Genomic DNA, 14,914 nt, shown 5'->3' with positions numbered 1-14,914 from the left:
GTATTTTTCTTTTTATGTTACTGCTCATCTCTATTTTGCGTATGATTAGTGGATTGCTTTCTTCAAAATAAGCAGAACTATGTGATTTCAGTTTTAAAACTCTGCTGTCAGAGTAAGACTTGAACAAAATCTTAGTTTATGTTGAAAGGTTACAATGTATGTGACAGTGTATTCTGTTCAGAAGAAGCATCATATTGGACTCAAAATGTTAATTCTGTCTCTCTCCCCCACCATGGATGTCACCAGAGCTGCCGAGCTTCACCAGCATATTCTGTTTTTCTTGTAAATTTTGCTTTTATTTAACAAGGCTTGTTTGCTTAAGAGAGATATCTGAAACTTAAGTGCCAAACTGCATCTTATTTATTGCACCTTAGCCGTCAATTTGTTGTTTGAGTATTTATTGTACTTCTTCAGTTGAGAAACTGAAATTTCCCTGAAGCATGAAGGGCACAGTATGAATTGTAATTTTTTTTTAACCTGTGTTTATATGCCTGCTGCACTGGAGATTCTTCAACAGCCCCCACCCACACACTTGTTCAGGAAACTAACAACACAGATGATCTGGTTGAAACATAGAATTCCTATGTGGAAAGAGGCCAGTTGGGCCCAATGATTCTGCATGAGTCTCCGAAGAGCATACCATCCAGATCCCCTGCCCCATCCCTGTAACCCCACATTAACCGTGGCTACCTAATACCTACCTAACACATCCCTGGACACTACGGACAATTTAGCATAGCCATTCCACCTAACCTGTGTATCTTTTGACTGTGGGAGGAAATCAGATCACCTAGTAAAAAAACCCACACAGTCTTCGGGAGAACATGCAACTCCATATAGACAGTCACCCAAGGCTGAATCAAGCCCAGGTAGCATGGAAGGTAAGTGTGAAGTTAAGGAGCCAGTTGGTTAAGAGTGTCTGTGTGCCAGGTGAGACTTCCGTTAGGTACGGTGTCAGTTAGCCAGATGAGTGCTTTGAGTAGGTCAAAGATGTATCAGTTTGGGCAAGAGGAGTTGAGGCTGTGCATTCAGCATGATGGGTGTGGTGGCGGTATTACTGGGCCTAAGTGGAAGGGAATGAATTGGATCTGGGGTGGGGTGCAGACAAGATGTTGGGGTGTGTCAGTTCATGTCAGGGGAACATCTGCTTCGCCAGCAGAAAGGAACATTGGGTCAGGCTGAAGTCTTCTCAGCATGTCAGGTTCTGTAGTTGAGAGTGGTTATAAAGTCTAGGGATGGACAGGGATGGAGTGCAGGGTGTCAGACCAATAGATTTGGTCGGGGTCGGAAGCAAGGTGCAGTTGGGTTGGATTTTGGGGTGGCAACAGGATAAGGGGGTGGGGTAGGTGTCATTGGATTGGCGATCTGGATTTGGTGGAGTTGAGGGAAATGTTGCAAATAGCTGTTCACATTAATAGTTACCTAGGATTTTAAAACTCGGATTCTTTTCTGGGTAATGATTAAGCTAAACTGAGTCAGGACTCTTTACGAGTGATCCGGACTGGGGAGGAATTGCCAACCAGAATCTTCAGTTTCACAGATAATTCACATTGAATCTGCTACGATGGGATTCCTTGATGATCCTTATGCACAAGTTCAACTTGTACTGCTCCAATTACTCACAGGCCATCAGAATTCCTGGGCAGTGTTTGCGTTGGCTCCAAATAAAACAGATATTGTGTGGTGTGTGCACCAGCCTTGTGGGGGCAGCAGTGCATTGATTTTATCTTGTATTGAGAAACGTATTGGGAAATGTCAGCCTGAATCCCATGTTCCGTGATTTTCTTTTGCTTTATATGTTCATGGGACATGGGCACTGCTGGCTTGGCCAGTTATTTAATGTTCAAGCCTAATTGCTCAACAATTTAAAAGTCAACCACGTTGCTGTAACTCTGGGGTCACAGGTAGGCTCAACCAGATAAGGACAAGATAATTCAAACACTTAGCGAAGTAGATGGGTTTTTACAACTTTAGACACGTGGTCACCATTAGGTTAGCTGTTTTTAATTCCAGAGCTTTGTTGAATTCAAACCTGCCAAAGTGGGATTCAAACTCATGTTGCCAGAACACTAACCTTGCATTTTGGACGACAGGCCCTGTGAAATTACCATCATGCCATCCTGTCTTCACAAGCACATACATCCAGATAGCATTTCTTGATAGAAAACCAAGAAATTATTCTTCCAATCCCTGTCCCAGATGGTACTTTTATTTCGCCTTACCTCTTGCTTTTTTACATTCATCCAGATCGTTTCTGGCCCTCAGCATGGTTGGCAGAAACAGTGATTTGTTCCCCTCGTATGAATAGTGGGCACTGGGATCAAACTTTGAGCCAGGTCTTTGTTCTCATACAATACTTGTATCAGTTTATAAAGGGCTTCCACAAATGCCCAATCTCTATAGCAGTACCTATCATTATAAGAGAGGCAAAAGTATATTTTTCAGACCCTTTCAGACCCAGTCCTGTCGCAAATCCCATGCTGTGACATTTGGCATTTTTAATTTTACTAAGGAATTTAGTTCTTTCTCACTCTGTATGATTAAAAATGTCCATTCATGACATCAGAATATTTTAGGGCAGACAGAGTCATCATTTTCTGTGTGTTTGTATGTGAAACAAATAGCAGCAACAGTCTCAGCTAGATTCACTCATTAAAACATATCTTACGCATTACATCACTCAGTTTACATGTCTCTTAACTGCCAAAGCTTTGGACAAGGTGTTTAATGGATTTGGAGAATTATAGTTGTAGTCGTTCCTGTTGTTTTCTGCTGATTTGAGATGGTTTTCAAGTGTTAAAAACACCAAAATCAGTACGTCTTGTCAGTACGCAGCTGGTCTCATGGTATTTCAGTGTGTTGTTTTAAAACTTTGGGAATGCATCAGTTACTTTAGATCAATTATATCAAAACAGCAACACTCCTGAAAATGTTTCCTGCTTAACAATTTTGGTGATTGCGCTCACTAAAACAGAAGGTGCCGAAAAAGCTCAGCAGTTTTGGCAGTATCTGTGAAGAGAAATCAGAGTTAACATTTCATAGAATCCCTACAGTGTGGAAACAGGCCCTTTGGTCCAACAAGTCCACACCGACACTCAGAGCATCCCACCCAGACGCATCCCCCTAAAACCCACCTACTCTACACACCCCTGAACACTACAGGCAATTTAGCATGGCCAATCCACCTAGCCTGCACATATTTGGACTCTTGGAGGAAACCGGAGCACCCGGAGGAAACCCAGGCAGACACAAGGAGAATGTGGAAACTCCACACAGACAGTGGCCCAAGGGTGGAATCAATCCCAGGTCCCTGGTACTGTGAGGCAGCAGTGTTAACTACTGAGCCACCGTGCCACCCTAGTGTGGTGATTTCAAGTGTGGTGACCCTTTCTTGGAACTGCTGGTAGCTAGGAAAACGTCATTTTTTAATGCAGAAGACAGGGTGGGGCAATGGGAAAAATTATGGATTAAATAATAGGTGGGGATAGAACCCAAAGAGAGAGAAAAGCCATTGGGCAGGCAAAGGAATGGATGACACTCTGGCTGGAGTAGTGAATAGCTGTCAACGGAGACTGTTAGTGGCTAATAATGGGTACCGTTTACTCCTCGTCCTCTCACTCCCACTTTATCTTCTGCATAAAAATTGACATTTTCCTTGCTACCATCAGTTCTGAGGAAGGGTCACCAGACGTGAAATGTAAGATGCTGCAAAACCTAGAACAGTATAACACAGCACAGGCCCTTCGGCCCACAATGTTTTGCCAACCTATTATCCTACTAAGATCAATCTACGCTGAATACCCTACATTTTACTATCCTCCAAATGCCTATCCAAGAGCCACTGAAAGGTCTCTAAAGTATCTGACTCCACTGCCACTGCTGGCAGTGCATTCCACATGCCCACCGCACTCTCTGTAAAGAACCTACCTCTGACATCTCCCCTATACCTTCCTCCAATCACCTTAAAATTATGCCCACTCGTAATAGTCATTTCTGGCCTGGGAAAATGTTTCTGACTATCCACTCTTTCTATGCCTATCATCATCATTGTAAATCTCTACCAAGTTACCTCTCGTCCTTCTTCACTTGAATGAAAAAAGCCCTAGCTCCCTCAACCTTTCCTCATTAGACCTGCCCTCCAGTCCAGGCAGCATCTTGGTAAACCTCCTCTGCACTTTCTCTCAAGTTTCCACATCTTTCTATAATAAGACGACCAGAACTGAACACAATATTCCAAGTGTGGTCAAACAAGAGTTTTATAGAGCTGCAGCACAACTTCACAGCTCTTAAACTCACTTCCCCGGCCAATGAAAGCCAACACACCATACGCCTTCTTTACAACCCTATCGTCTTAGGTAGCAACTTTGAGGGATCTATGGATGTGGACCCCTAGATCCCTCTGTTTCTCCACATTGCCAAGAATCCTGCTATTAACCCTGTATTCTGCATTCAAATTTGACCTTCCAAAATGAATCACCTTCACACTTTTCTGGGTTGAATTCCATATGCCACGTCTTTGCCCAGCTCTGCATCCATTAATGTCCATTACAACCTACAACAGCCCTCCACACTATCCACAATTCCACCACCCTTCCACTTCCTCTCCTAAGTCATTTATAAAGATCACAAAGAGCAGAGGTCCCAGAACAGATCCCTGCGGATCACCACTGGTCACTGAGCTCCAGGCTGAATACTTTCCATCTACTACCACCCTCTGTTTTCCAATGGACAGCCAGTTTTGTATCCAGACAGCCAAATTTCCCTGAATCCCATGCCTCCTTACTTTCTGAATAAGCTTACCATGTGGAACCTTATTGAATGCCTTGCTAAAATCCATACACACCACATCCACTGCTCTACCTTCATCGATATATTTTGTCACATCCTCAAAGAATTCAGTAAGGCTTGTGAGGCATGACATACCCCTTAAAAAGCCATGCTGACTATATCTGATCAAACTATGCTTTGCCAAATAATCATAAATATTATCTCGCAGAATCCTCTCCAATAATTTGCCCACCACAGGAGTAAGACTGATTGGTCTGTAATTTCCAGGATAATCCTTACTCCCTTTCTTGAATAAGGGAATGATATTTGCCACCCTTTAATCCTCTGGTACTACTCCAGTGGACAGCGAGGACACAAAGATCATTCCCAAAGAGGCAGCAATCTCTTCCCTTACTTTCTGTAGCAAATTGGGTATATCCCGTCTGGCCCAGGAGACTTGTATATCCTCATGTTTTTCAAAATTTCTAGCACCTCCTCCTTCCTACCATCACCCTGTTTGAGCATATCTGCCTGTTTCATACTGTCCTCACAGGTGAATACTGAAGCAAAGTATTCATAAGGACCTCCTCTAACTCCACACACAAGTTACCTCCACTATCCCTGATTGGCCCTATCCTCAATCTGGCCACCCTCTTGTTCCTCATATAAGCATGGAACGCCTTGGGGTTTTCCTTGATCCTACCTGCCAAGGTTTTCTCATACCCCCTTCTAGCTCTCCTAAGTCCATTCTTCAGTTCCTTCCTGGCTACCTTGTAGCCTCTAGAGCCCTGATTATCTTTTTCAGCAAGTTCTGTTCATTGTTTCTGATTTACAGCATCCGCAGTTCTTTCGGTTTTTATTTGGTGATGGCACTGATGAAGGGGTTGGAGATAAAGATTAATTGCTTGCTGATTTGTAATTCCTTGATGAAGATAACTTATTCTGGTGCTATCCGACATCTTTCTTTCTTGTTTCAGATGAAAAGGGGCACTGGCTTAGAGCTGATTGGACTATTTATGGATCTTTTGAAACTGTTGTTCTGGAGATGTGAACAGACTGATGATTCCATCAACATGAAGTTCATGAAAGAAAGTGAACCCAAGCTTTTCTTGGATCTTGATCTTATCACAGATCGAGAGATAAAGAAGGACCAGGTAACCCCTCAGACCCCTGTGTACTCTTTAAACTTAAAAGGTTTTGTGTTCAGTCACAGCGCCTGTGGGTCACTGCTCGTTAGAGTTTAGTTGTATATATGTTGAAGTGGCACAAATTAGCATCTCAGTCTGTGCTGTCTATGAGGCTGATGCACTGATTATTTCTGTCAGCCTTTTGAGAATGTTTGTTTCTGCATTTCTACAACTGAAGTCAAAAGGGTTTCTTTGTTCATACTGATGTTCTTGCTAACCACCTCCTGCCTAATCCCCTGCTGAATATGTTGATGCTTTACTGAAATGTAGTTTCATAAAGGCTGGTTACACTTCAGTATGTCACCAGAATGGCCATTACCCACATATGAACTTACACAGCATGGGCTGAATCCTCAAAGAACAGGGACAGGTGACCAGGCCTACAATTTTGTGCTGCCAGCCCTCGCAATGATGTCACACCACGATGCCAACTGTGAGCTGCTGGCTCAGGTCTCACCTGTCAAGTGGTGCATTTTCAATCAAGGCTTTCTTCCCTTGCCAAGTCAGATTTCCAGTTGGCATCTGGGCAGTCCACATGGCCTAGAGCACATCTAGGCCAACATGACATGAAACCACAAGAGATCCAATCGCCTCCTCATATCCATCAGGTAACAGCTGCAGCTTCAAGAACACAGCAATAAAACAATGGTTAATGCAAAAATAAGGAAAACTCATCTGTATTTCTCTCTTTCTTTCTATCATTCTCCTGTCTCTGTTCTCTCTCACTCCCTTAACTCGTGCATTTCCTTTTCTTGTGCTCGCTGTTTCCTCTCTGTCCTGCTCGCACCCTTTTCTTTTTTCTATGTTTTCCTCTTACCCTTCCCATTTCTCACCTTCTCCTATTTTCCCTTCACCATCACCGTTACTTTGACAGATGGTGGGCCTGCCAGTATATGAGTAATGCAGAACCTCCAGTTGACTCTCCAGCTTTAGGACCTTGCAACTCAGTGATTCTGGCCTTTAAGTGGTCACTCTTCTAGTTCTGGGTACCACAGGAATATGCTGTATGGAATCAGAACACATTCCTAGCCTCTCTGTGTTTCGCACACCCAGAATGAAAATTCAGCTCTAGTTGATTTCAATGGTTCCGATGTTGTACTCATTTGGTATTCATAAATATGTAGGGCATACTGGTTGATCAGCTGGAAACCATGATTAATTTCTTTTCTCCATTATCCAATTCAGGGATCCTGGGCTCATGCTTCTATTATTGTTTCCCTAACTAAGGTAGATTAATTGCACAAACTTGACAATCAAAGCTAGGACCTTTATTGCTGTAAGATAAGGGGCAAAATGGATTCTGAGTCTTTTTTTTGGTTGAAATGATTGTGTCTATAGAAAAGCTAGAGAACATGATCTATGCATTGAGTGTTTGTTCTATGTTGCTGCAGAGACATTCAGTTGTACAGTGCTGGATAATATCGTGAGGAATTCAATATTTAACATTAAGCAAGCCAGTTTAGTTGTCTGAAAGACGTTTTGGAAAAGGCTGATATTTCTGATGAGACACGATCAGAACCCAGTTTGGTTCTTGAAAATATTGATTGTTATAAATAATCCCATCTCAAATTTTAACTTAGCTTTTCCTTCCAAGGGCTAATTTAATTGCATATATTTGCAGCAGCTTTATCCCTGCTGTAATTTTCACTGTTTATGTTGTGTGTTTTACGTTCGATCTACTGTTACTTTCAGGTCCTGGAAAGCATGTTATTAGCCATTTTTAAACACCCAATGCTGGAACAGTGGTTCTTGGCTTTGGAATTACAGACTGCAATACCACATAGCTTAAACCCTGTCAGTTTCAAAATGCTGTCAGCCCACCTCACCTCTGAAATTCTGAGCCTCCTCCAACAGAGTGCTCCATCATTGCATCGACTAGGTCGCATGGATGTAGTGATGACTTATTTTAAAGCAATCGCTGAAGCTGCATTGAAAGAACTTGAAATGAGAAAAACAACTGAAGAAAAATCAACCGTAAGCAATAAGAAGTCCTTACCTTTAAAAGGTCTGGAGATTTTGCATAGCTATCTGGATTCAGCTCAGCTCAAAGAACTTGTGACATCCATGTTGGAACTCCCAGAAAAATGTTTAGCCATCCAGACTAAACCTGAGAATGGAGGTGATGGAAAGAAACAATTAACCATGTATGGGAAGACTTTGGTCCAAATCCTTATAGAAAATAACCAGGAGTCTCCAGGCAGAGGTGATCTGATGCTATCGTTTTACCATTTCAGTGCTTTAGGTACACTTTTACTGTCTTCACACAGTGAAGAGTTGGAGAAGGTTCTTCTTGGAATCCTAAATAAAGAGCCGCTCTTTGCACAACTCGTGAAATCAGATGTTTTTCTTCATTGCTTGAGTCGCATGACTGAAACTTCCCTCTCGATTTGTGAGATACTCATTCAGCAGAGCAGCACTTGCCTTTTACAATTCGAACTTTGGTGTTTAGTTGCAGGGAGAATGAAATACCTGCAGAGCAATATGGCTGGTTACCTTTCACTGTTTAACATGTATCTACAGCACCAAGGAAAGAGTGACTATGCCCGACCAAAGAAAGGTGATTAACATTTTGATATGTATTCTACTTGTACTCATCTAATCCTTTCAATTACATTCTCTTATTTTGGGAAAACATGTTAGAATAGATTAATTGTTATCATGAATATGTCACAATTTGAATGTTTTACTTGTTAACGACAGTAAATTATTGCTGTAGTGACTAGGGATTTGATGGATTAACTTTTAAGGCCCCATAGCTGCTGTCAAAGGCTGTAAATTGGGGTGAATAGGACATACATTATCCTGAAGATACTGCAACAATTGCCATGGTTTCTTGTTGGTGAGGCTTCTGGATGTGGATGATCCATTTGATTATCTAAAGCTATAATTACAAAAATACAAACATGAATAAGCCTCTCAGCCCTTCACACCTGCTGATTGTGGCTGATCTGGTTTTAATCTCAACTCTACATTCCTGTATATTCCCAAAAATCATTCGACCCTTTCTTCATCAAGAGTCTGTCTTTAAAGATTCTGCATTGACTGCCTTTTGAGGAATGGAATTCCAAAGACATCTCTGTTTTTAATGTTATAATTCATGTTATTCTTGGCAGAAAGAAGGTGAACCTTTCATGATAAACTTGTCTAAAATGTTCACCTGAAAGAGGACATAATTTAATAGATGAACTTCTGTTGTAACTCAGTTGTTAGAGGATGTCTTTCTTATACAGAAGTAGTAAAGTGAAACAATGAAACAGAACAATCCCTGGAAAAGGGGATTAGATTAGCTTGGTAGTTGTTTTTGACCTGGGCAAGCTTGATAGACTGAAGGGTCTTTTTCAGTGCTATAGCCCTCTATGACAATGCCTCTGTTACCGCAATTGACTTGCCATCATTGTGACATGCCTAGTAGGACCAAGTGATTCAATTAATATTTTTGCAACATCTGAAGATCATACTTTGTCCTAATTCAGTCTTTGCAGATGTCCTGATGTTTATCAAAGCAACCATGTGGAATAGACTTGTAAGCTCCATTACATCAGACGATCCATCCAATGAAGTTGATTTGCAAATGCAAGTACTCTCCAGATTAGTGAAGTTATTGTCATCTCACACTGATATGTCATGTATTATGGAACAGCTACCTCCAGTGCTGGAGAAAACAGCCGGTTCTTCAAGGTAGATTCCTTCATTTGCTTTGAATGTCATTTCCATAGTGTCTCTAATGGTGTTAAGTGTCACACACCAATGTAAGAAAAAAAAACACTGAATCAATGGAGGTGTTAGTGGAAAGGGGTGTCCAAAATCTTGAGTAGAAAAATGTTGAGGCACTTTAAGCAAAGGGAGGAGTGTGTATATAAGGTATTTAGAACATGGAAATCCAGTGACTCAGCTGCACAGATTCAAATATTCTTGTCAGTGGGTTATGTTTCCCAATGTGACTGAATTTTCTGCTATTTTGATGAATTGTGAGAAAAATTAGTATTAGTGAAAATTTGTAGCTTGCGGTGTGGATGCACTTGTTCGTTTGCTCACCGAGCTGGTTGTTCCATGGTGTGCAGAAATTTTGTTACCGTTCTCGGCAACATTATCAGTGTGACCTCTAACTGAAGCATCAGTGTTCTGCTCCGTTCCAAATTTATGTGACCCTCTGGTTTGATGGGTCATGTCACTTCCAGTTCTGTTTTTTAGCAGCAGTCTATTTCTATGTTCTTGTTAATGGAGTCCTGTGTGGAGAAGCAGGCTTTCAGAAATTCCCTTGCATGTCTGGCGTTCGCTTGTCCCAGTGTAGTCACTTCGTCCCAGTCGAACTGATGCCCCTCATTGTCAGTGTGCATTGAGACAAGTGAATATTGATTGGGTCTTTTTACTGCCAGCTGGTGTTCGTGTATCCTGGTCGTCAGGATGGGTTTCCTCTCCATTTGTCCAATGTCATGTTTATTGTGCACTCTGCATGAGATTCTGTATGTCACGTTAGTCTTGTTTACTGTCAGTGAGGACCAGGATACACAAACGCCAGCTGTCAGTAAAAAGACATGACCAATATTCACTTTTCTAGATACACACAGACAATAAGGACCGTCAGTTTGAGAAGTTGGTATTTTGTATCAACTTGTAAATGACTCCAACCAAACAGTGGATTCTATGCAGCTGTGGTTTTCATCCCATGAAACCTCAAAAGGAAGAATGATAACTACCTTTAGGTAGCACTTTTTATTACTTTCTGCTGTCTCAAAGCATCTTGCAGCCAATCAAATGTTTTTGAAGCCTAGTTTCTGTTGTGACGTGGGCAACAAACCTCTGAAGTTTTGAACATGGCAAGTTCGCTTGCATAGTAGAAAATGGTAGTTAATTTATTTTCGGTGTCAGTTGAGGGAAAGCTATTGGTCAGGGCGCTGTAAGAACTCCCTTCTTCATCTTCAGTATAGTGCCATGGGATCTGTTGTATCCCCTACAAAGGCCCGCAATGTAATATTTCAGCAGAAAGGCAACACCTCTGCAGTGCAATATATAAGCTCGCAAATCCATGGCATGAAAGTCAACCACATAAACTTTCTACTCAGGGATAAAAGCACTGCCCATTGAGCCAGTTGCTGAATGAGAGCTAAGATGTCTTCATTCCAAGACAGCAAATATAAATGTTTTGGTTTTTCTCCAACTCTGTTGCATAACCTGCATGAATTTATAAGATTGTTAATCATACAATATTTTGCATTTGTGTACAATGCATTTTTGTGAAATACAAAGGCTTTGACGTTAGGCCATAAGTTTTTTTTTACATCCTCTAGTATTCCGGTTTCAATTTTCTTCAAGCTTATAATTTTAATAAAGTAACAGATTCTGTAAAATTGAGTCTTTTAATTGCAGGTGGATTTTGGCAGATGCAGTCTGCACTGCATTGGGGCACAATCCTGAAGACCAGCGATCCTGGAGAAAATCCATGTTAAAGGCCTGTCTCCGGTGGGTAGTTGCCACCTATAGCAACAGCAAGGATCAGGAGGAGAGCATGCAGGAAAGTGAAATAGCAATGCTGGGCAGGGTACAGGAGCTGGTGGTAAGTGTCTCAATTATAGCTTCATTCACATTCAATCATATTCCACTGCTCGAAACAAAGATGTTTTGATTGTATTCTGTTCCATTTGCAGGCTTTAATTGGTGAGGTTGACTCAGATGAATGGAACAACTTTTTAAAGAAAGGGCTAAAGTAAGTTTAAAGTATAAATTATTTTTAATAATATCTACACAGGGGAGTGCCTTGAAAATGAAGTCCTTTTCACAATTAAACAGTACACTTGTGATACAACATGTTGTTAGCTCCCAGAGTCTAGCTGTCTTTTGAAGGCTTGCTGGGTGGATATGTGTATGTTTATGTATGCGTTGCATATTTGTGTGTATGTGTAAAAACTGTAATTGGATATTCAGTGCTTGGCATATCTGACAATATCTAAATATAAGCATGTATCAGTAAATAGCTGACAATGCGTGGTCTGCCCACTTGTTCAGAAGAAGGAATGGTGCTGCCAGACTTAAAATGGAACGAATTATTAGCATTCTTTATCATTAATGCTTCTTGCTGTTTCATCCGCCTTCGTCTGTTCAGATGTTGTGTGGTAGGTGGCAGGATAGGGACTGTTTGATATGTTAAATCAAAAGGAGTTGAATGTGGAAATGAGACAGTTATGAAAAGGTTTGACAAGAGATGGCAATGTAGCTATAGTAAGGTCAAAAGTCAAAAAAGTCAAGAAGAAGAAAGAACAGTAAAGAAATGATAGCGGAGTCACAGTCAGGAAGAGGTGGAAGTGAATACAGATATGGAAGCGATTGACTAATGTATTCTCAGTAATTGAGATTGTGGGCTTGACATAACTGCTGCATCAGACAACCTGATTTAAAATTGGCTACTGCTGCAACAGTTTGCCAGGAATCTGGGGATTCAGCAGTGAAATGGAAGAGGGAGATGCCAACCTCACATGCTAAGTGGTGGTTTCAGCACATTTTGTGAGCTGGCTGTCTCTCACATTTCAGTGCAAGGAGAATGAGAAGAGAACACAGACGGAATGCCGATGATAGTTTTAAAATGATTTGTCCTTGCTGTTCCTTTTCCTGGCCACTTGAGGGAGCCTTTATCTCCCCAGATCGTCTTAGAATCACAGTGTTATCCAGCACGAAAACCAACTCATTCACGTAAACCGGATAACCCAATCTGACCTAGCCCCATTTGCCGACATGTGGCCCATATCCCTCTGAACCCTTCCTATTCAGGTACCCATCTAAATGCCTTTGAAATGTTGTAATTGTACCCATTTCTACCATTTCCTCTGGCAGCCCATTCCACACACGCACCACCCCCTGCATGAAAAAGTTATCCCTCAGATCCTTTTCAAATCTTTCCCCTGTCACCTTAAACCTATGCCCTCCAGCTTTGGACTCCTCCACCCTAGGAAAAAGATCTTGGCTATTCACCCTATCCATGCCCCTCATGAGTTTATAAACCTCTATACGGTCACCTCTCAGCCTCCAATGCTCTAGGGGAAGTAGCCCAGCCTATTCAGCCTGTCCCAGTAACTCAAACCTTCCATGCCTGGAAACATACTTATAAATCTTCTCTGCATCCTCTCAAGTTTAACAATATCCTACGTACTGAAAGGTGACCTCTTGTCCCCATGCTGTCCAAAGCATTGGCCTCTTCAACTTCCCAGTGGGTTGTAGCTGTACCCAAGAGTTTATGGCTTTGGCCTGCTGCTACTCGGATGTTCCTTTCTTTTCTGCTAGCCAGTCACTCCTTGTACCCAGCTACCAGTTTGGAAAAGAAGCTAACGTCTTAGTCCGTATTGAGATCTATGTGTGATGGCACAGCTGCACAGTAGACCATGGATCTGGAAGCAAAGGTCAAGCAAAGAAACTGGCAAGGCAATGGAAGGTGACTTCAAATGAAGATTTAAATTGCCAAAGAAATGGTAAGAGTGAAAGGATGAAGAGGATGAGCAATAAATACAGGGAACGTTGAACAAATAGGCGTTGGGTGAAAATTTCAAATGCAGGAAAGGTACTGAAGGAACCAGGAAGCTGTTGTTATGTGTACCACCTACAGGTTTGGACAAATTTCCTTCCAGCTTACTGCATTTAAATAGAAGCTATTTTATTTCATAGTTCAGACGACTGGCAAAACCTGTGCCAAATTAGTTTTTTTAAGACCCGTATATTAGAAGGAAAGACTGAGGAAGTTGAGTTTTGAGGTTTGGAATCCCGTAAAAGTATTAGTCGAAACATATGTTGACATGGTAAGTTTTTATTTTAACACATTGCAGATGCAAGGAAACCAATGAATGTAGACAATGTAGGCATATTGTGTTCAGAGCTTAAAAGTGACAGCTTCACGAGAGGAACAACCACAGAATTATATCGAAAACTTCACTGCATATATCAGTGTCTCTGAAAACATTTCTGCTTATATTTCTCCTTTGAATGATTCCTCTCTTATAATGGCAGGTATCGCTATAGAGATTGGCCATTTATGGAAGCCCTTCATAAACTGATACAAATATTGTATGAGAACGAAGACCTGGCTCAAAGTTTGATCCCACTTCCCATGATTCACACGATGATAACAAATCACTCTCTGTTTCTCCCAATCATGCTGAGGGCTAGGGAAGATCTGGATGAATGTGGAAAAGCAAGAGGTAAGGCCAGATAAAGAGTGTCTAGGCATTGGAAGAATCTTCTTGGCTTTCTCTCTAGAGATGTCATTTCAAAGTATGCTTGTAGAGAAGTGATAGCGTAGTGGTAATGTCAATGGGCTGGTCATCCGAAGTGCAAAGCTAGTGTTCTGGCAATGTGGGTTTGAATCCCACTATGTCAGCTTTGAATTTAGTAAAAGTCTGGAATTAAAAAGAGCTAACCTAATGGTGACCATGTGTCTCAAGTTGTAAAAAACCATCTAGTTCACTGAGGGTTTGAATTGTGTTGTTCTTATCTGGTCTAGCCTATTTGTGACCCCAAAGTTACAGCAATGTGGTTAACTCTTAAGTACCTCTTAGGCAGTTAGGGCTGGGTATTAAATGCTGGCCCAGCTAGCAATACCTGTGTCCCATAAATCAATAAAGAAAAAGAAAAATTCTTTATATTTTTGGAAGGGGGTGTATAATGTTAGAATTATAGCATTTTGTGAAGATTTCATTTGATCATTATAAAAAATGAAAATAAACAATTTGCTGTCTAAGGCCAAGCTGCTTACAGTAGCAAATTTACAGCACTTGGTTGTTTAAAGATTTCTTTTAAATTTTATAATAAAGAACTGATAGGTCAAAAGCATTCTTCATGGTAATTTCATTCACTGTTCAGCAAAATGCATAGTTCTATTTTGGAAACAAGATCATACACATGAGATTTTGTAATTTGACTGCTGCTTAATAAGTGATTAGTTCCTGCCAGCTGATCCATTTTAAACCTGACCGACTATC

The 14,914-nt window shown here is 41.2% G+C and overlaps 1 protein-coding gene across 2 annotated transcripts in view; it reads left to right on the top strand.

Annotated features, from left to right (window-relative positions):
* The window catches only part of urb1 (URB1 ribosome biogenesis homolog), a 108,871-nt gene that overhangs the window by 45,934 nt on the left and 48,023 nt on the right, over nt 1–14,914 (top strand). For both annotated transcript variants that reach the window (XM_059650210.1, XM_048540621.2), the window contains exons 21-26: nt 5,745–5,921; nt 7,647–8,511; nt 9,428–9,632; nt 11,322–11,508; nt 11,600–11,658; nt 13,944–14,134. In XM_059650210.1, the coding sequence (XP_059506193.1) occupies nt 5,745–5,921; nt 7,647–8,511; nt 9,428–9,632; nt 11,322–11,508; nt 11,600–11,658; nt 13,944–14,134 (1,684 nt within the window). The remainder of the gene's footprint in view (nt 1–5,744; nt 5,922–7,646; nt 8,512–9,427; nt 9,633–11,321; nt 11,509–11,599; nt 11,659–13,943; nt 14,135–14,914) is intronic.

Source organism: Stegostoma tigrinum, chromosome 12, assembly GCF_030684315.1.
Source record: "Stegostoma tigrinum isolate sSteTig4 chromosome 12, sSteTig4.hap1, whole genome shotgun sequence".
Classification (NCBI taxonomy): Eukaryota; Metazoa; Chordata; class Chondrichthyes; order Orectolobiformes; family Stegostomatidae; genus Stegostoma; species Stegostoma tigrinum.
This window is presented reverse-complemented; position numbering and strand designations above follow the sequence as displayed.